This window comes from Oncorhynchus nerka, linkage group LG13, assembly GCF_034236695.1.
Source record: "Oncorhynchus nerka isolate Pitt River linkage group LG13, Oner_Uvic_2.0, whole genome shotgun sequence".
Taxonomy (NCBI): Eukaryota; Metazoa; Chordata; class Actinopteri; order Salmoniformes; family Salmonidae; genus Oncorhynchus; species Oncorhynchus nerka.
The window spans coordinates 12,447,221-12,468,275 of NC_088408.1; the positions used below are offsets into that span (position 1 = coordinate 12,447,221).

General features: G+C 51.1%; 1 protein-coding gene across 1 annotated transcript in view; it reads right to left on the reverse strand.

Annotated features, from left to right (window-relative positions):
- LOC115122692 (serine palmitoyltransferase 2-like) overlaps window positions 1-21,055 on the reverse strand; it is a 49,047-nt gene that overhangs the window by 7,441 nt on the left and 20,551 nt on the right. The window contains exons 6-9 of the mRNA XM_065026102.1: window positions 14,880-14,973; window positions 14,181-14,341; window positions 13,214-14,059; window positions 3,493-3,619 (exon numbers count right to left, since the gene is read on the reverse strand). Of these exons, the coding sequence (XP_064882174.1) occupies window positions 3,493-3,619; window positions 13,214-14,059; window positions 14,181-14,341; window positions 14,880-14,973 (1,228 nt within the window). The remainder of the gene's footprint in view (window positions 1-3,492; window positions 3,620-13,213; window positions 14,060-14,180; window positions 14,342-14,879; window positions 14,974-21,055) is intronic.

Sequence of the window (21,055 nt, forward strand, 5' to 3'; positions counted from 1 at the left end):
CCTAGCGACCTAGCCTCACCACCTCGCCTAGCGACCTAGCCTCACCACCTCGCCTAGCGGCCTAGCCTCACCACCTCGCCTAGCGACCTAGCCTCACCACCTCGCCTAGCGACCTTGCCTCACTACCTCTCCTAGCCATGGCAGTAACTTCAAAGGCTAGAATTTCCAACACATATGAGGCTTTGAACAATAAAACTCCCAACATTTCTCTTTCTTGAGAAAACTATCAAGTGATTAGGTCAAGACTGTGAGATCAGCCATATCCATGTCTTTGTGTCTGTCAGAGACTGGTCTGGACCATTGAGATAGTGGTGCAGAGACATCAGTTCTGTACTTTGTCCCAATCCACTGGAACAGGATCAGATATGTTTTCATCCTCCAGTGGTTACTGTTAAGGTTGACTATAGGGTAATCTGATCCGAGATCTGTGTTTTTTTGCAACTATCTAGGTAGGAACAGGAGGAACCTCCCTGTCAGAATAACATAATCCTGGAGTGACCCGGACCCTCGCTGGGTTTAGGCTGTGTGTGTGTGTGTGAGCATAGTGAACTCCTGAGAGAACTCTAATCCACAGTGGCACGTCGCTTTGTACACAGATGGAAGCCACACACACACACACCTGAAAGCCATGAAGCCATGTGGGGAAAGTCCATACTACCAGTTCACTCAGAGCCCTGAGGGAAGCAGAGGACTGACTGGAGGTTTTAACCCAGCCTGGTGTTAACGAGAGGGGGATAGATACACTCTGGATGGGCTGAGCTGGTTCCTGATGTTTGCTGTACAGTGTGTGTAGGAGTGACCGTCAACTCCACTGCACCTGATGACAGCACTCAGGTTGAAGATATGAGATTGTGTTCTACAGATGGACCAGACAGGAGACCCAACTTTCACTAGTTTTTAAGTACAGTTCAATCAGAGGACTCAACAGCTATGGAATTTTATATTCGTATTAAGTTTTAGTTTGGAAGAATCCACACACAGCTAATTGTATTTTAAGTGCATATTTTTTTTATCAATGTAAACTGTGTTTTTCCTTCATTGATTCTTGCTCACAGAAAAACTGAATTTAGTCAGAAGTCAGTAATGCTTTCCAGGTCTGTACTGCCACCTTGTGGTTACTGGTGGTAATGACACTGTGCTGTACCAGGCACGGCCTAACGCAAGTGAAAACCTTGTGTATAGCCATCATCATCAACCCTTTGGAGCAAATTCAACTCCTGATGATTAAGTATTGATGATGGAATCAGGTTTTACAGGGTCAGTGCCAATACCGTAGTTAATGTTCAGCAGTAGTTGAGGTAGATACAATGCATTCGGAAAGTATTCAGACCCCTTGACTTATTCCACATTTTGTTATGTTACAGCTAATCTACACACAATACCCCATAATGACAAAGCAAAAGCAGACGGACATTTTTGCTAATTTATTATAAATAAAAAAAATGTAAATATCACATTTACATTAGTATTCAGACTATTTACTCAGTACTTTGTTGAAGCACCTTTGGCAGCGATTACAGCCTCGAGTCTTCTGGGGCACACCTGTATTTGGGGAGTTTCTCCTATTATTCTCTGAAGATCCTCTCAAGCTCTGTCAGGTTGGTTGGGGAGCGTCGCTGCACAGCTATTTTCAGGTCTCTCCAGAGTTCTTCGATCGGGTTCAAATCTGGACTCTGGCTGGGCCACTCAAGGATATTCAGATACTTGTCCCGAAGCCACTCCTGCATTGCCTTGCTGTGCGCTTAGGGTTGTTGTCCTGTTGGAAGGTGAACCTTTGCCCCAGTCTGAGGTCCTGAGCACTGAAGCAGGTTTTCATCAAGGATCTCTGCACTTTTCTCTGTTCATCTTTCCCTCGATCCTGACTAGTCTCCCAGTCCCTGCCACTGAAAAATATCTCCACAGCATGATGCTGCCAACATCATGCTTCACCGTAGGGATGTTGCCAGGTTTCCTCCAGACGTGACGCTTGGCATTCAGGCCAAAGATTTCAATCTTGGTTTCATCAGACCAGAGAATCTTGTTTCTCTTGGTCTGAGAGTCTTTATGTCACAATTGGCAAACTCCAAGTGGGCTGTCATGTGCCTTTTAGTGAGGAGTGGCTTCCCTCTGGCCATTCAACCATAAAGGCCTGATTGTTGCAGTGCTGCAGAGATGGTTGTCCTTCTGGAAGGTTCTCTCATCTCCACAGAGGAACTCTAGAGCTTTGTTAGAGTGACCACTGGGTTCTTGGTCACCTCCCGGACCAAGGCCCTTCTCCCCTGATTGCTCAGTTTGGCCGGGCGGCCAGCTCTAGGAAGAGTCTTGGTGGTTACACACTTCTTCCATTTAAGAATGGAGGCCACTGTTCTTGGGGACCTTCAATGCTGCAGAAATGTTTTGGTACCCTTCCCCAGAACTATGCCTCAACACAATCATGGCTTGGTTTTTACTCTGACATGCGCTGTCAACTGTGGGACCTTATATAGACAGGTGTGTGCGCCTTTTCAAATCATGGCCAATCAATTGAATTTACCACAGGTTGACTCCAATCAAGTTGTATAAACGTCTCAAGGATGATCAATGGAAACAGGATTCACCTGAGCTCAATTAAGTCTCGTAGCAAAGGGTCTGAATACTTGTTTAAATAAGGTGTTTCTGTTGATTTTTAATAAACTGTTTTCGCTTTGTCATTTCGGGGGATTGTGTGTTGATTGATGAGGATAAAAAAAAAAAACATTTTAGAATAAGGCTGGAATGTAACAAAATGAGGAGAAAGTCAAGGGGTCTGAATACTTTCTGAATGCACTGCATGTGCAGTATACTGAACCAATATATAATGCAACAATTTAAAATATTTTGCTGAATTAGAGATCATTTAAGGAAATCAGTGAATTGAAATACATTAATTTGGCCCTAATCTATGGATTTCACATGACTGGGCAGGGGGGCACAGCCACGGGTGAGCCTGGGAGGACTTAGACCCACCCACTGTGGAGCCAGGCCCAGCCAATCAGAATGAGTTTTTCCCCACAAAACAGGTTTTATTTTAGACAGAAATACTCCTCAACACCCCTCCCTGACGATCCCTCAGGTGAAGAAGCCGGATGTTGAGGTCCTGGGCTGGCGTGATTACACGTGGTCTGTGGCTGTGAGGTCGGTTGTACGTACTGACAAATTCTCAGAAAATGAAGTTGGAGGAGGCTTATGGTGGAGTAATGGACATTAAATGATCTGGAAAATGCTCTGGTGGACATTCCTGCAGTCAGCATGCCAGTTGCAAACTCCCTCAAAACCGGAGACATCTGTGACATTGTGTTTTGTGACAAAACAGCACATTTTAGAGTGGCCTTTTATTGTCCCCCAGCACAAGGTGCACCTGTGTAATGATCGTGCTGTTTAAATCAGCTTCTTGATATGTGTTAATGATTGCAGGATTTGGGATAATAACTAGTTCTATTTCAGCTACACAGTGTGTTTCCTCCCAGCTGAGGGAGGCTGGCTGTGTAAACTCACCCAGAGTGGTACCGTCCTCCCCCATGATAATCTTCATAGACGTGATGATCTGTTGGGACACAGGAGGGGACATGGAGGTGGCGTAGATAGCACTGTGGGAGTGGGACCGCAGGTAGTCGATCAACTCCTACGGGGGAAGAGAAGAGACCATTGTCATTCTAACGCAGACCGTATGGGATCTATTCAGAAATGAAACATGCTCCAACTGAGCCATGGAAATCTGGTTTCACTAAGTACTGTGGGAAATGTCTCGTATCATTGGGCAATGATGAAACCGGGTTGTCCTGTTGATGACCAAACCGCCACACCGAAACTTTTTCAGTAAACTGTATCAGTAACCATCCCTGAAAACAAAAGGCTTCGACTCGTAATATACATGTCATGACTCATGCCAGTGACGATTATGTGTGTTTGAACACCCGGGGCAGTTTCAGTGTTAGAAGGGAGGGACCCCTCCCTTCCCCTCTGTTGGAACTGAATGTTTCAGTGTTAGAAGGGAGGGACCCCTCCCTCCCCCTCTGTTGGAACTGAATGTTTTAGTGTTTCCAGCACTGATGGCTGCTTCAGAGGTCTTGGCACCCCTGTTGGAAGAATGTTTCCTAATCGGATCTTTTGGCGGGACCCCTCCTCCCCTAGTATTCATTCACTTATCGGAATGGGAACACAAGGAAAAAGCTGGAACTCAGTTTCAGTGTTGGAGACAGGAGGACCCCTCCTTCCTCCTCTGTTGGAACTGAATGTTTCAGTCTTAAGTGAGGGACCCCTCCCTGTCAACATCTGTTGGAACTGAATGTTTCAGTGTTAGAAAGGAGGACCCCCCTCCACCACGAGGTCCTCCCTCCTCCTCTTGGGCCTGAATGTTTCAGTGTTAGAAGGAGGGACCCCCCTCCCCTCTGTTGGAACTGAATGTTCAGGGCTATCCCCCTCTGTTGGAACTCAGTGTTAGAAGGAGGGACCCCTCCTCCTCTGTTGGAACTGAATGTTTCAGTGTTAGGAAGGAGGGACCCCTCACCACTCTGTTGGAACTGAATGACATGTTGCACAGGGACACACTGCAAATATTCTGTGGAAACTGTTGTGTCTGTAAATGACGGCCGTTAAGACGTGAACATCTCCCTGTGTGTTGTGTCTGGTAGGACGTGAACCCCTCCCTCCCCTCTGTTGTGTCTGGTAAATGACTGAATGTTTCAGTGTTGTCTGGGAGGGCCCCTCGTGAACATCTCCCTCCGAAAGGTTTCGTTTCTCCTGTGTGTTGGTGACGGCCGTAACGCACGATGAACATCTCCCTCTGTTGTGAATGTTGTGTTGGAAGGGAGGGACCCCTCCCTCCCCCTGTGTTGTGTCTGGAACTGAATGTTTCCCTGTGTGTAGAAGGTCTGGGACCCCTCCCATCCCCTCTGTTGGAACTGAATGTTTCAGTGTTAGAAGGGACGGACCCTCCCTGTGTGTTGTGTTGGTAAATGAGGGCCGTATGACGTTTCCCTGTGTGTTGTCTGGTAAATGAGGGACCCCTCCATCTCCCCTGTGTTGTCTCTGAAATGTTTCAGCCGTTGCTAAGACGTGAACCCCTCCTCCCCTCTGTCTGGAACTGAATGTTCTCCCTGTGTGTTGTCTGGTAAATGACGGCCCCTTCATCTCCCTGTGTGTTGTGTCTGGTAACGGCCGTTCTAAGACGTACACAAGACGTGAACCCCCCTCTCCCTGTGTGTTGTCTGGTAAATGGGCCGTACTAAGACGGAACATCTCCTGTGTGTTGTCTGGTAAATGACGGCCGTCTGACGTGAACATCTCCCTGTGTTGTGTCTGGTAAATGAGGGCCGTACTAAGACGTGAACATCTCCCTGTGTGTCTGTCTGGAACGGCCGTACTGAATGTGAACATCTCCTGTGTGTTGTGTCTGGTAACGGAGGGACGTGAACATCTCCCCTGTGTTGTTGGAACTGAATGTTTTCCCTGTGTTTGTCTGGTAACGGCTGCTTCAAGGTCGTGAACATCTCCCTGTGTGTGTGTCTGGTAACGGCCGAGCATTTCTCCTACGTGAACATCTCCCTGTGTGCGTGTCTGCTAAATGACGGCCATACTTCCTACTAACATCTCCCTGTGTTGTCTGGTAAATGACAAGGAAAGACGTGAACATCTCCCTGTGTGTTGTCTGGTAAATGACGGCCGTTAAGACGTGAACATCTCCCTGTGTTGTATCTGGTAAATGAGGGCCGTACTAAGACGTGAACATCTCCCTGTGTGTTGTGTCTGGTGACGGCCGTACTAAGACGTGAACATCTCCCTGTGTGTTGTGTCTGGTAACACCGTAAAAGACGTGAACATCTCCCTGTGTGTTGTGTCTGGTAACGGCCGTCCAAGACGTGAACATCTCCCTGTGTGTTGTGTCTGGTAACGGCCACCACTAAGACGTGAACATCTCCCTGTGTGTTGTGTCTGGTAACGGCCGTACTAAGACGTGAACATCTCCTGTGTGTTGTGTCTGGTAAATGAGGGCCGTACTAAGACGTGAACATCTCCCTGTGTGCTTGTGTCTGGTAAATGACAGGCCGACTAAGACGTGAACATCTCCTGTGTGTTGTCTGAAATGAGGGCCGTAGGGAGACGTGAACATCTCCTGTGTGTTGTCTGCAAATGAGGGCCGTCTAAGACGTGAACATCTCCTGTGTGTGTCTGGTAAATGACGGCCGTACTAAGACGTGAACATCTCCCTGTGTGTTGTGTCTGGTAACGGCCGTTCTAAGACGACTCAAGACGTGAACATCTCCCTGTGTGTTGTCTGGTAAATGAGGGCCGTACTAAGACGTGAACATCTCCCTGTGTGTTGTCTGGTAAATGAGGGCCGTACTAAGACGTGAACATCTCCCTGTGTGTGTCTGGTAAATGAGGGCCGTACTAAGACGTGAACATCTCCCTGTGTGTTGTGTCTGGTAACGGCCGTACTAAGACGTGAACATCTCCCTGTGTGTTGTGTCTGGTAACGACGACGTGAACATCTCCCTGTGTGTTGTCTGGTAAATGGCCGTACTAAGACGTGAACATCTCCCTGTGTGTTGTGTCTGGTGAACGGCCGTAAAGACGTGAACATCTCCCTGTGTGTGTGTCTGGTGAGGGCCGTACTAAGACGTGAACATCTCCCTGTGTGTTGTGTCTGGTAAATGAGCCGTACTAAGACGTGAACATCTCCCTGTGTGTTGTGTCTGGTAACGGCCGTACTCGTCATCTCCTGTGTGTGTGTCTGTCTGGTAAAGACGTGAACATCTCCCTGTGTGTTGTGTCTGGTAACGGCCGTACTAAGACGTGAACATCTCCCTGTGTGTTGTGTCTGGTAAATGAGGGCCGTACTAAGACGTGAACATCTCCCTGTGTGTTGTCTGGTAAATGACGGCCGTACTAAGACGTGAACATCTCCCTGTGTGTTGTCTGGTAAATGAGGGCCGTACTAAGACGTGAACATCTCCCTGTGTGTTGTGTCTGGTAACGGCCGCATGACGTGAACATCTCCTGTGTGTTGTGTCTGGTAACGGCCGTACTAAGACGTGAACATCTCCCTGTGTGTTGTGTCTGGTAAATGAGGGCCGTACTAAGACGTGAACATCTCCCTGTGTGTTGTCTGGTAAATGACGGCCGTACTAAGACGTGAACATCTCCTGTGTGTTGTCTGGTAAATGAGGGCCGTACTAAGACGTGAACATCTCCCTGTGTGTTGTCTGGTAAATGACGGCCGTACTAAGACGTGAACATCTCCCTGTGTGTTGTGTCTGGTAAATGACGGCCGTACTAAGACGTGAACATCTCCCTGTGTGTTGTCTGGTAAATGAGGGCCGTACTAAGACGTGAACATCTCCCTGTGTGTTGTCTGGTAAATGATGGCCGTACTAAGACGTGAACATCTCCCTGTGTGTTGTGTCTGGTAAATGAGGGAACCTCCCTGTGTGTTGTCTGGTAAATGAGGGCCGTACTAAGACGTGAACATCTCCCTGTGTGTTGTCTGGTAAATGACGGCCGTACTAAGACGTGAACATCTCCCTGTGTTGTGTCTGGTAAATGAGGGCCGTACTAAGACGTGAACATCTCCCTGTGTGTTGTGTCTGGTGACGGCCGTACTAAGACGTGAACATCTCCCTGTGTGTTGTGTCTGGTAACGGCCGTACTAAGACGTGAACATCTCCCTGTGTGTTGTGTCTGGTAACGGCCGTACTAAGACGTGAACATCTCCCTGTGTGTTGTGTCTGGTAACGGCCGTACTAAGACGTGAACATCTCCCTGTGTGTTGTGTCTGGTAAATGAGGGCCGTACTAAGACGTGAACATCTCCCTGTGTGTTGTCTGGTAAATGACGGCCGTACTAAGACGTGAACATCTCCCTGTGTGTTGTCTGGTAAATGAGGGCCGTACTAAGACGTGAACATCTCCCTGTGTGTTGTGTCTGGTAAATGATGGCCGTACTAAGACGTGAACATCTCCCTGTGTGTTGTGTCTGGTAAATGACGGCCGTACTAAGACGTGAACATCTCCCTGTGTGTTGTCTGGTAAATGACGGCCGTACTAAGACGTGAACATCTCCCTGTGTGTTGTCTGGTAAATGACGGCCGTACTAAGACGTGAACATCTCCTGTGTGTTGTCTGGTAAATGACGGCCGTACTAAGACGTGAACATCTCCCTGTGTGTTGTGTCTGGTAAATGAGGGCCGTACTAAGACGTGAACATCTCCCTGTGTGTTGTCTGGTAAATGACGGCCGTACTAAGACGTGAACATCTCCCTGTGTGTTGTCTGGTAAATGAGGGCCGTACTAAGACGTGAACATCTCCCTGTGTGTTGTCTGGTAAATGATGGCCGTACTTTTAAGACGTGAACATCTCCCTGTGTGTTGTGTCTGGTAAATGACGGCCGTACTAAGACGTGAACATCTCCCTGTGTGTTGTCTGGTAAATGACGGCCGTACTAAGACGTGAACATCTCCCTGTGTGTTGTCTGGTAAATGACGGCCGTACTAAGACGTGAACATCTCCCTGTGTGTTGTCTGTCTGACGGCCGTACTAAGACGTGAACATCTCCCTGTGTGTTGTGTCTGGTAACGGCCGTACTAAGACGTGAACATCTCCTGTGTGTTGTGTCTGGTAAATGGGGCCGTACTAAGACGTGAACATCTCCCTGTGTGTTGTGTCTGGTAAATGACGGCCGTACTAAGACGTGAACATCTCCCTGTGTGTTGTGTCTGGTAAATGACGGCCGTATAAGACGTGAACATCTCCCTGTGTGTTGTCTGGTAAATGACGGCCGTACTAAGACGTGAACATCTCCCTGTGTGTTGTGTCTGGACGGCCGAATGAACATCTCCCTGTGGTTGTCTGGTAAATGACGGCCGCACTAAGACGTGAACATCTCCTGTGTGTTGTGTCTGGTAAACATCTCCCTGTGTGTTGTCTGGTAAATGAGGGTACTAAGACGTGAACATCTCCCTGTGTGTTGTGTCTGGTAAATGACGGCCGTACTAAGACGTGAACATCTCCTGTGTGTTGTGTCTGGTAAATGACGGCCGTACTAAGACGTGAACATCTCCCTGTGTGTTGTCTGGTAAATGACGGCCGTACTAAGACGTGAACATCTCCCTGTGTGTTGTGTCTGGTAAATGATGGCCGTACTAAGACGTGAACATCTCCCTGTGTGTTGTGTCTGGTAAATGACGGCCTCCCTGTGTTAAGACGTGAACATCTCCCTGTGTGTTGTCTGGTAAATGACGGCCGTACTAAGACGTGAACATCTCCCTGTGTGTTGTGTCTGGTAAATGACCGTACTAAGACGTGAACATCTCCTGTGTGTTGTGTCTGGTAAATGACGGCCGTACTAAGACGTGAACATCTCCCTGTGTGTTGTGTCTGGTAAATGACGGCCGTACTAAGACGTGAACATCTCCCTGTGTGTTGTCTGGTAAATGACGGCCGTACTAAGACGTGAACATCTCCCTGTGTGTTGTGTCTGGTAAACTGACGTGCCGTACTATCTCCCTGTGTGTTGTGTCTGGTAAATGACGACGACGTGAACATCTCCCTGTGTGTTGTGTCTGGTAAATGACGGCCGTACTAAGACGTGAACATCTCCCTGTGTGTTGTCTGGTAAATGACGGCCGTACTAAGACGTGAACATCTCCCTGTGTGTTGTGTCTGGTAAATGACGGCCGACGCGGAACATCTCCCTGTGTGTTGTGTCTGGTAAATGGCCGTACTAAGACGTGAACATCTCCTGTGTGTTGTGTCTGGTAACGGCCGTACTAAGACGTGAACATCTCCCTGTGTGTTGTGTCTGGTAACGGCCGTACTAAGACGTGAACATCTCCCTGTGTGTTGTGTCTGGTAAATGACGGCCGTATTAAGACGTGAACATCTCCTGTGTGTTGTCTGGTAAATGACGGCCGTGTGTGTTGTTGTCTGGTAAATGACGGCCGTACTAAGACGTGAACATCTCCCTGTGTGTTGTGTCTGGTAAATGACGGCCGTACTAAGACGTGAACATCTCCCTGTGTGTTGTGTCTGGTAAATGACGGCCGTGACTAAGACGTGAACATCTCCTGTGTGTTGTGTCTGGTAAATGGCCGTACTAAGACGTGAACATCTCCCTGTGTGTTGTCTGGTAAATGACGGCCGTACTAAGACGTGAACATCTCCCTGTGTGTTGTGTCTGGTAACGAGCCGTACTAAGACGTGAACATCTCCCTGTGTGTTGTGTCTGGTAACGGCCGTACTAAGACGTGAACATCTCCCTGTGTGTTGTCTGGTAAATGACGGCCGTACTAAGACGTGAACATCTCCCTGTGTGTTGTCTGGTAAATGACGGCCGTACTAAGACGTGAACATCTCCCTGTGTGTTGTCTGGTAAATGACGGCCGTACTAAGACGTGAACATCTCCCTGTGTGTTGTGTCTGGTAAATGACGGCCGTACTAAGACGTGAACATCTCCTGTGTGTTGTGTCTGGTAAATGACGGCCGTACTAAGACGTGAACATCTCCCTGTGTGTTGTGTCTGGTAAATGATGGCCGTACTAAGACGTGAACATCTCCCTGTGTGTTGTGTCTGACGGCCGTACTAAAGACGTGAACATCTCCCTGTGTGTTGTGTCTGGTAAATGACGGCCGTACTAAGACGTGAACATCTCCCTGTGTGTTGTGTCTGGTAACGGCCGTACTAAGACGTGAACATCTCCCTGTGTGTTGTGTCTGGTAAATGACGGCCGTAAGACGTGAACATCTCCCTGTGTGTTGTCTGGTAAATGACGGCCGTACTAAGACGTGAACATCTCCCTGTGTGTTGTGTCTGGTAACGGCCGTACTAAGACGGAACATCTCCCTGTGTGTTGTGTCTGGTAAATGACCGTATTAAGACGTGAACATCTCCCTGTGTGTTGTGTCTGGTAAATGACGGCCGTACTAAGACGTGAACATCTCCCTGTGTGTTGTGTCTGGTAAATGACGGCCGTGACGTGAACATCTCCCTGTGTGTGTCTGGTAAATGACGGCCGTACTAAGACGTGAACATCTCCCTGTGTGTTGTGTCTGGTAAATGACGGCCGTACTAAGACGTGAACATCTCCCTGTGTGTTGTGTCTGGTAAATGACGGCCGTACTAAGACGTGAACATCTCCCTGTGTGTTGTCTGGTAAATGACGGCCGTACTAAGACGTGAACATCTCCCTGTGTGTTGTGTCTGGTAACGGCCGTACTAAGACGTGAACATCTCCCTGTGTGTTGTGTCTGTAACGGCCGTACTGACGTGAACATCTCCCTGTGTGTTGTGTCTGGTAAATGAGGGCCGTACTAAGACGTGAACATCTCCCTGTGTGTTGTCTGGTAAATGACGGCCGTACTAAGACGTGAACATCTCCCTGTGTGTTGTCTGGTAAATGACGGCCGTACTAAGACGTGAACATCTCCCTGTGTGTTGTGTCTGGTAAATGATGGCCGTACTAAGACGTGAACATCTCCCTGTGTGTTGTCTGGTAAATGACGGCCGTACTAAGACGTGAACATCTCCCTGTGTGTTGTCTGGTAAATGTCTGGTAACATCTCCCTGATGGTGTCCGTACTAAGACGTGAACATCTCCCTGTGTGTTGTCTGGTAAATGACGGCCGTACTAAGACGTGAACATCTCCCTGTGTGTTGTCTGGTAAATGACGGCCGTACTAAGACGTGAACATCTCCCTGTGTGTTGTGTCTGGTAACGGCCGTACTAAGACGTGAACATCTCCCTGTGTGTTGTGTCTGGTAACGGCCGTACGAACATCTCCCTGTGTGTTGTGTCTGGTAACGGCCGTGACGTGAACATCTCCCTGTGTGTTGTGTCTGGTAACGGCCGTACTAAGACGTGAACATCTCCCTGTGTGTTGTGTCTGGTAACGGCCGTACTAAGACGTGAACATCTCCCTGTGTGTTGTCTGGTAAATGACGGCCGTACTAAGACGTGAACATCTCCCTGTGTGTTGTGTCTGGTAAATGACGGCCGTACTAAGACGTGAACATCTCCCTGTGTGTTGTGTCTGGTAAATGACGGCCGTATTAAGACGTGAACATCTCCCCTGTGTGTTGTGTCTGGTAAATGACGGCCGTACTAAGACGTGAACATCTCCCTGTGTGTTGTCTGGTAAATGACGGCCGTGACGTGAACATCTCCCTGGTGTTGTGTCTGGTAAATGACGGCCGTACTAAGACGTGAACATCTCCCTGTGTGTTGTCTGGTAAAGACGGCATCTCCCTGTGTGTTGTCTGGTAACGGCCGTACTAAGACGTGAACATCTCCCTGTGTGTTGTCTGGTAACGGCCGTACTAAGACGTGAACATCTCCCTGTGTGTTGTGTCTGGTAACGGCCGTACTAAGACGTGAACATCTCCCTGTGTGTTGTCTGGTAAATGGCCGCAAAGACGTGAACATCTCCCTGTGTGTTGTCTGGTAACGGGCCGTACTAAGACGTGAACATCTCCCTGTGTGTTGTCTGGTAAGACGTGAAGACGTGAACATCTCCCTGTGTGTTGTCTGTCCTAAAACAACGTAAACAGTGTGTGTTTCTTTTGATCTTCATCTCCTGTGTGTTGAGTCTGGTAACGGCCGTCTAAGACGTAACATCTCCCTGTGTGTTGTGTCTGGTAAATGACGTAAAGACGTGAACATCTCCTGTGTGTTGTGTCTGGTAAATGACGGCCGTTTTAAGACGTGAACATCTCCCTGTGTGTTGTGTCTGGTAAATGACTACAAGGTGGTGTGTTGTCAAATGACGGCCGTTAAGACGTGAACATCTCCCTGTGTGTTGTCTGGTAAATCAGGGACAAGACGTGAACATCTCCCCTGGTAAGATCCGTACTAAGACAGAACATCTCCCTGTTGTTGTCTGGTAACGGCCGTACTAAGTGAACATCTCCCTCAACCTAAAACAACGTGAAGTGTATGTTTCTTTTTGATCCCACTTGCTGTGAGAAGTCAGTGACTGTGTGTTTCTCTAGATCACTCAGGGGGGTCAGACTTTTTAACTTTGGTGAACTGATCAGGGACAGGCGCTTCACCAAGATCCATACTGAACAGAACGGATTGGTTGACCTTTACACTAAGTACATGACAAAGAACTGAAGGCTGCGGGGATGCCCACTTCTCTGTACGACTAGGCCGTGCCGAGTCTGCGGGGAGCCTTTCTGTACGACTAGGCCGTGCCGAGGCTGCGGGAGACTTTCTGTACGACTAGGCCGTGCCGAGTCTGCAGGGAGACTTTCTGTACGACTAGGCCGTGCCGAGTCTGCAGGGAGACTTTCTGTACGACTAGGCCGCGCCGAGTCTGCAGGGAGCCTTTCTGTACGACTAGGCCGCGCCGAGTCTGCAGGGAGCCTTTCTGTACGACTAGGCCGCGCCGAGTCTGCAGGGAGCCTTTCTGTACGACTAGGCCGCGCCGAGTCTGCAGGGAGCCTTTCTGTACGACTAGGCCGCGCCGAGTCTGCAGGGAGCCTTTCTGTACGACTAGGCCGCGCCGAGTCTGCAGGGAGCCTTTCTGTACGACTAGGCCGTGCCGAGTCTGCAGGGAGCCTTTCTGTACGACTAGGCCGTGCCGAGGCTGCGGGGAGCCTTTCTGTACGACTAGGCCGTGCCGAGGCTGCGGGGAGCCTTTCTGTACGACTAGGCCGTGCCGAGTCTGCAGGGAGCCTTTCTGTACGACTAGGCCGTGCCGAGTCTGCGGGAGCCTTTCTGTACGACTAGGCCGTGCCGAGTCTGCTGGGAGCCTTTCTGTACGACTAGGCCGTGCCGAGTCTGCAGGGAGCCTTTCTGTACGACTAGGCCGTGCCGAGGCTGCGGGGAGCCTTTCTGTACGACTAGGCCGTGCCGAGTCTGCAGGGAGCCTTTCTGTACGACTAGGCCGTGCCGAGTCTGCAGGGAGCCTTTCTGTACGACTAGGCCGTGCCGAGTCTGCAGGGAGCCTTTCTGTACGACTAGGCCGTGCCGAGTCTGCAGGGAGCCTTTCTGTACGACTAGGCCGTGCCTGCAGGGAGCCTTTCTGTACGACTAGGCCGTGCCGAGTCTGCAGGGAGCCTTTCTAAAATGTATTGTGAGCGTCTGATTCAGCTGGGGTTATTTCCATTATTTATTGGAATTCATTAATGAACGTTTAATAAGAAAACTAAATAAATAATTAAATTAATAAGAAAAATAAATGCAGATGATAGCTGTAAATGTGATATCATACGATACCACTTAAAAAAGGTACCGTACCTGTATATTCCTTCGACCAGTATGAGGATCTTCTTCCAGGGCCTGCGTGTTCTGGGCTGGCCGTGGACGATGGCGTCTGTCAATAGCTTCTCTAGACTCACCATATCTACAGACACACACAGAGCATAGAAAAGGGTCTGAATAATGCAGCCTAAGTACCTGAATGTTTAGACATTGCATCCCAAAGCAAGACAACAACAAGATGGCTGGCTAACACCGAGTGGCAGCGAGTCTTCGAGTGAAGAAATGTGTTTATCCATCACATCTCCCCCGTCTTGTCTAAAATAGAATGCCAGAAGGAGCAATGAGAGAAAACCAAACAAACACTGGCAGGAAATATCCAGATTTGCATTACTACCTGACACCTAACTACAGAGTCTAACTGGATCGGGATGAACAGTAGATGGTGTAGAGGAGGCCGGGGATGGACGGTGGCATGGCTTACATGTGCTCAGACTCTAATATAAGATAAACAAACAGCTAGACAGCTTCTAATGAGAGACAGTTGGTCTTTAGTGTTGTGTTGATTGCACGGAGCAGGTTACATCCCATTGTGATCTGGAAGTTTACTGTAGACAGCTGGCTGAGGTAATAGATAGATGGTGATCAAACAGGGTCGTCTTGGACAACACTAAATGACTCACTGTTGTGCTTGAAGACTCTGATGATGGATCCAGACAGCCGAGCGCCCAGCACCAGAGAGGCATGGTTTAACTCATCACTCAGGATCAAACAGCCCTGGAATTACAATTAAATAATAGCATTTATTTACATCGCAATACAAAAACACTAACACACTAAAGTGGTATACAGGACAGTCTCCCTGAAGGGGGGGGTCACAGGCGCAGTCTCACAGTCAATGACACCACAGCCATTGTATAGTTACCACAAGACAAGTTACACAATTCCATCATCTAGTGATTTAACAGAATGAGTGCATTACGCAATGATGTCATTTCCAAGAAGAGGCGAGGAGGAGGAAGTCTGTCAGGATCATGTGAATGGTCCTTCGCCTCTCCTCCACAGGAAGTGTCTTGACTACTTTCACGAGGACGACCACGCGCCTGCCAGTCAGAGACTTCTACTTTACTTTTTGTCAAAACAAAACTTAGAGGAGGAGAAGTAAAGGATTATATGAGTCAGAGAGAGATGGGGGTGGAGAGAGAGAGGGGCAGAGAGAGAGATGGGTGTGGGCAGAGAGAGAGGCAGAGAGAGGGGGGAGAGAGGGGCAGAGAGAGAGGCAGAGAGAGAGAGAGGGGGGGGTGGAGAGAGAGGGGCAGAGAGATGGGGGCGGAGAGAGAGAGGCAGAGAGATGGGGGGCGGAGAGAGAGAGGCAGAGAGAGAGATGGGGGTGGAGAGAGAGAGGGGAGAGAGAGAGAGAGAGAGGGGGAGAGGGGGGTGGGCAGAGAGAGAGGCAGAGAGATGGGGGGTGGAGAGAGAGGCAGAGAGAGAGATGGGGGTGGGCAGAGAGAGGGCAGAGAGATGGGGGTGGAGAGAGAGAGGCAGAGAGATGGGGGTGGGCAGAGAGAGGCAGAGAGAGAGATGGGGGTGGGCAGCAGAGAGAGAGGCAGAGAGATGGGGGTGGAGAGAGAGAGGCAGAGAGAGAGAGAGAGGGGCGGGCAGAGAGAGAGATGGGGGCGGAGAGAGAGAGAGGGGCAGAGAGAGAGGGGCAGAGAGAGAGGGGCAGAGAGAGAGGGGCAGAGAGATGGGGTGGAGAGAGAGGGGCAGAGAGATGGGGCAGAGAGATGGGGTGGAGAGATGGGGTGGAGAGATGGGGTGGAGAGAGGGGCGGAGAGATGGGGTGGAGAGAGAGAGAGAGGCAGAGAGATGGGGTGGAGAGAGAGAGAGATGGGGTGGAGAGAGAGAGAGAGAGATGGGGTGGAGAGAGAGGGGCAGAGAGAGAGGGGCGGAGAGATGGGGTGGAGAGAGAGAGAGAGAGAGGGGTGGAGAGAGAGAGAGAGGGGGGGCAGAGAGATGGGGTGAGAGAGGGGCAGAGAGAGAGGGGCAGAGAGAGGGGGGAGAGGGGAGAGGGGGTGGAGAGAGAGGGGCAGAGAGATGGGGGAGGAGAGAGAGGAGGGGCGGAGAGAGAGGGGCAGAGAGATGGGTGGAGAGAGAGAGAGGCAGAGAGAGAGGGGCAGAGAGAGAGAGGGCAGAGAGAGAGGGGCAGAGAGAGAGGGGCAGAGAGAGGGGGCAGAGAGAGAGGGGCAGAGAGAGAGGGGCAGAGAGAGAGGGGCAGAGAGAGAGGGGAGAGAGGGGGCAGAGAGAGAGGGGCAGAGAGAGGGGAGAGAGAGAGGCGGAGAGAGATGGGCGAGAGAGAGGGAGAGAGGGGGAGAGAGAGGGGGCAGAGAGAGGGGCAGAGAGAGAGAGGGGCAGAGAGAGAGGGCAGAGAGAGAGGGGCAGAGAGAGAGAGAGAGAGAGAGAGAGGGCAGAGAGAGAGGGGATGGGGTGGAGAGAGAGAGGAGAGATGGGGTGCAGAGAGAGAGGGGCAGAGAGAGGGGGGCAGAGAGAGAGAGGCAGAGAGAGAGAGAGGGCAGAGAGAGAGGGGCAGAGAGAGAGGGGCAGAGAGATGGGGGGCAGAGAGAGAGAGGGGGCAGAGAGAGAGGGGCAGAGAGAGAGGGGTGGAGAGAGAGAGAGGGGCAGAGAGAGAGAGGAGAGGGGCAGAGAGAGAGGGGCAGAGAGAGAGAGGGCAGAGAGAGGGGGGAGAGAGGGCAGAGAGATGGGGTGGAGAGAGAGAGAGAGGGGCAGAGAGAGAGGGGCAGAGAGAGAGAGGAGGCAGAGAGAGAGAGAGGGGGCAGAGAGAGAGGGAGAGAGAGAGGGGCAGAGAGAGGGCAGAGAGAGAGGGGCAGAGAGAGAGAGGGCAGAGAGAGAGGGGCAGAGAGAGGGGGCAGAGAGAGAGAGAGGGCAGAGAGAGAGAGGGGCAGAGAGAGAGAGGGCAGAGAGAGAGAGGGGGCAGAGAGAGAGGGGCAGAGAGAGAGAGGGGCAGAGAGAGAGGGGCAGAGAGATGGGCAGAGAGAGAGGGGCAGAGAGAGAGGGGCAGAGAGATGGGGGCGGAGAGAGAGAGAGAGGGGCAGAGAGAGGGGGCAGAGAGAGAGAGAGGGGGCAGAGAGATGGGGCGAGAGAGATGGAGGGGCAGAGAGATGGGGGGTGGAGAGAGAGGGGCAGAGAGAGAGGGGCAGAGAGATGAGAGAGAGAGAGAGGCAGAGAGATGGGGTGGAGAGAGAGAGAGAGAGAGAGAGCAGAGAGATGGGGTGGAGAGAGAGAGAGAGAGAGAGGGGGCAGAGAGATGGGGTGGAGAGAGGGAGAGAGAGATGGGGGCGGAGGGAGGCAGAGAGATGGGGGTGGAGAGAGGCAGAGAGAGAGAGAGAGAGGGGCAGAGAGATGGGGTGGAGAGAGAGAGAGAGAGAGAGAGGGCAGAGAGAGAGGGGGCAGAGAGAGGGGGCAGAGAGAGAGGGGCAGAGAGAGAGAGAGAGAGAGAGAGAGAGGGGCGGAGGGGGGCGGAGAGAGAGGGGCAGAGAGAGAGAGAGAGGGGCAGAGAGAGAGAGAGAGGGAGAGAGAGGGCAGAGAGATGGGGTGGAGAGAGAGAGAGAGAGAGAGGGCAGAGAGATGGGGTGGAGAGAGAGAGAGAGAGAGGGGCAGAGAGGAGGGCAGAGAGATGGGGTGGAGAGAGAGAGGCAGAGAGAGAGGGGCAGAGAGATGGGGTGGAGAGAGAGAGAGGAGAGAGAGAGAGAGAGGGAGAGAGAGGGGCAGAGAGAGGGGGCAGAGAGATGGGGAGGAGAGAGAGGGGGCAGAGAGAGAGGGGCAGAGAGATGGAGGCGGAGAGAGGGAGAGAGAGGAGAGATGGGGTGGAGAGAGAGAGAGAGAGGGGCAGGAGATGGGGGGAGAGAGAGGGGGCGGGCAGAGAGAGGGGGGGTGGAGAGCGGAGAGAGAGGGGGTGGAGAGAGAGGGCGGAGAGAGGGGCAGAGAGAGAGGGGCAGAGAGAGGGGCGGAGAGAGAGGGGCGGAGAGATGGGGCGGAGAGAGAGGGGCGGAGAGAGGGGGAGAGAGGGGGCGGAGAGATGGGGGCGGAGAGAGGGGGATGGGGGCGGAGAGAGGGGGCGGAGAGAGGGGGCGGAGAGAGGGGGATGGGGGCGGAGAGATGGGGGGAGAGATGGGGGCGGAGAGATGGGGAGAGGGGAGAGATGGGGGCGGAGAGAGATGGGGGCAGAGATGGGGGCGGAGAGAGGGGGCAGAGAGAGAGAGAGGGGCAGAAGAGAGAGGGGGCAGAAAGAGAGAGGGGCAGAAAGAGAGAGGGGCAGAAAGAGAGAGGGGCAGAAAGAGAGAGGGGCAGAAAGAGAGAGGGGCAGAAAGAGAGAGGGGCAGAAAGAGAGAGGGGCAGAAAGAGAGAGGGGCAGAAAGAGAGAGGGTCAGAGAGAGAGAGGGGTCGGAGAGAGAGGGGTGGAGAGAGAGAGGGGTCGGAGAGAGAGAGGGGGGTGTGAGAGAGAGAGGGGGTCGGAGAGAGAGAGAGGGTCGGAGAGAGAGAGAGGGGCGGAGAGAGAGAGGGGTCGGAGAGAGAGAGAGGGGTCGGAGAGAGAGAGAGGGGCCGGAGAGAGAGAGAGGGGTCGGAGAGAGAGAGAGGGGTCGGAGAGAGAGGGGGTCGGAGAGAGAGAGGGGTCGGAGAGAGAGAGAGGGGTCGGAGAGAGAGAGAGGGGTCGGAGAGAGAGAGAGGGGTCGGAGAGAGAGAGAGGGGTCGGAGAGAGAGAGGGGGTCGGAGAGAGAGAGGGGCGGAGAGAGAGAGGGGTCGGAGAGGGGTGGGCAGAGAGAGAGAGGGGCAGAGAGATGGGGTGGCCAGAGAGAGAGGGGGCAGAGAGATGGGGTGGCCAGAGAGAGGGGGCAGAGAGAGAGAGGGGCAGAGAGAGAGAGAGGGGCAGAGAGAGAGAGAGGGGCAGAGAGAGAGAGAGGGGCAGAAAGACAGAGCTTCCTATCCTAATAACTCAAGGCCTTTCAGGCATCATGATGATTCACGACCCGTTTCTCAATGTTTTGAAAACACACTGAGGAAACTAGAGGGTTTTGGAACGGCGTGAAACCCCATGTGGGGGACTTTGAGCAGTTCTGGACTGATTCTGAATGACATGTTCGTGTCGAAAGCGCTCTGTGAACGCTGTAGTGTCCCTTGCCTTATAATGTCAAAAAGCCCCGGCTGTCTGCTCTCCGTTTCCAAGTGTCAGGTTTCAGACCCTACATTTGCATAAGAAGTGACGTGTCACATTTTCTGGCCTATCCAGACAAAGAATCGATTATCTCTTCCTCTGAGCGAGTGAGCTGAGCTTGGGAGAAGGAAAATGAAGTGACAGTCAAACGAATCCAGCCATTGTGGTCTCATCTCGGTGTGATATGCTCAGCCGGATTTACCTCTTAACTAAATCATTTCGTAGAATTGAAACAAGACCACTTTGTCTGGGTCAGAGAGAGACAAAAATCACTTAGTGCTTAAAGCTGAAGTTGTAACGCAGACTCTTCTTGGAGTCTGCAAACATTGCATGGACCCACTCCAAGTCACATACCGCCCAAACAGATCCACAGATGAGACAATCTATTTTGCACTCCACACTGCCCTTTCCCACCTGGACAAAAGGAACACCTAAGTGAGAATGCTGTTCATTGACTACAGCTCAGCGTTCAACACCATAGAGCCCTCGAAGCTCATCACTAAGCTAAGGACCCTGGGACTAAACACTTCCTTCTGCAACTGGATTCCAGACTTCCTGACCGGCTGCGGTACCTCAACACGGGGCCCCTTAGTGGTGCGTGCTCAGTTCCCTCCTGTACTCCCTGTTCACCCACGGCAGATTCAGCATGGGTCCTCAGATCCTCACAAAGTTCTACAGCTGTACCACTGAGAGCGTCTTGACCGGCTGCATCACTGGCTAGTATGGCAACTGCCTGTCCTCCAATCACAAGCCACTACAGAGGATAGTGCATAGTACAGGTTGACACAGGAGTTAAAATCCATTCCTGTCCAGTCTTTCCTGATAACCAGTCTTTTCCTGAGTCTTTCCTGAACACAACAGGTCTATAACCCCAGAACATTCCTGTCCAGTCTTTCCTGATCACACAACAGGTCTATAACCCCAGAACATTCCTGTCCAGTCTTTCCTGATCACACAACAGGTCTATAACCCCAGAACATTCCTGTCCAGTCTTTCCTGATCACACAACAGGTCTATAACCCCAGAACATTCCTGTCCAGTCTTTCCTGATCACACAACAGGTCTATAACCCCAGAACATTCCTGTCCCTTTCCTGATCACACAACAGGTCTATAACCCCAGAACATTCCTGTCCTTCCATAAAAATAATCACTACATTGCTTTTTTGCACGCATAAATATGTAGAGCATTGTGTTTGATTAGGAAGTATTGAAAATAATTTCAGAAATGCAAAATGCGACAGTGATATGTGGTCGTCTGACCTAGATCTTAGTTAAATGCACTGACTGTAGGCCTACGTCTCTGTGGATAAGAGCGTATTCTAAATTACTTAAATGTAGATTGGTTAAGACTGAAAGATGAGGACAGACACCCCCAACAGGACTGTCTGCTCAGCACTGCAGAAATCTGTAGCCAACAGCAGAGCACACATTAACAGATCATAGAACCTGAGTGGCAGGACTGCATTATTTCCCTCCTCACCTCAGACAGCAGGGCTTTAGTTAAATAAACAAACTACTGGGCCTGATGGTAAAGTTGTTAGGAGCAGAACAGCGATGCTGTTTCAGGCTGCTTGTCCCTCTCTCTGGTTGGCAGCCTATTTGATTAAACCACAGCCTTTTTAACAAGCCG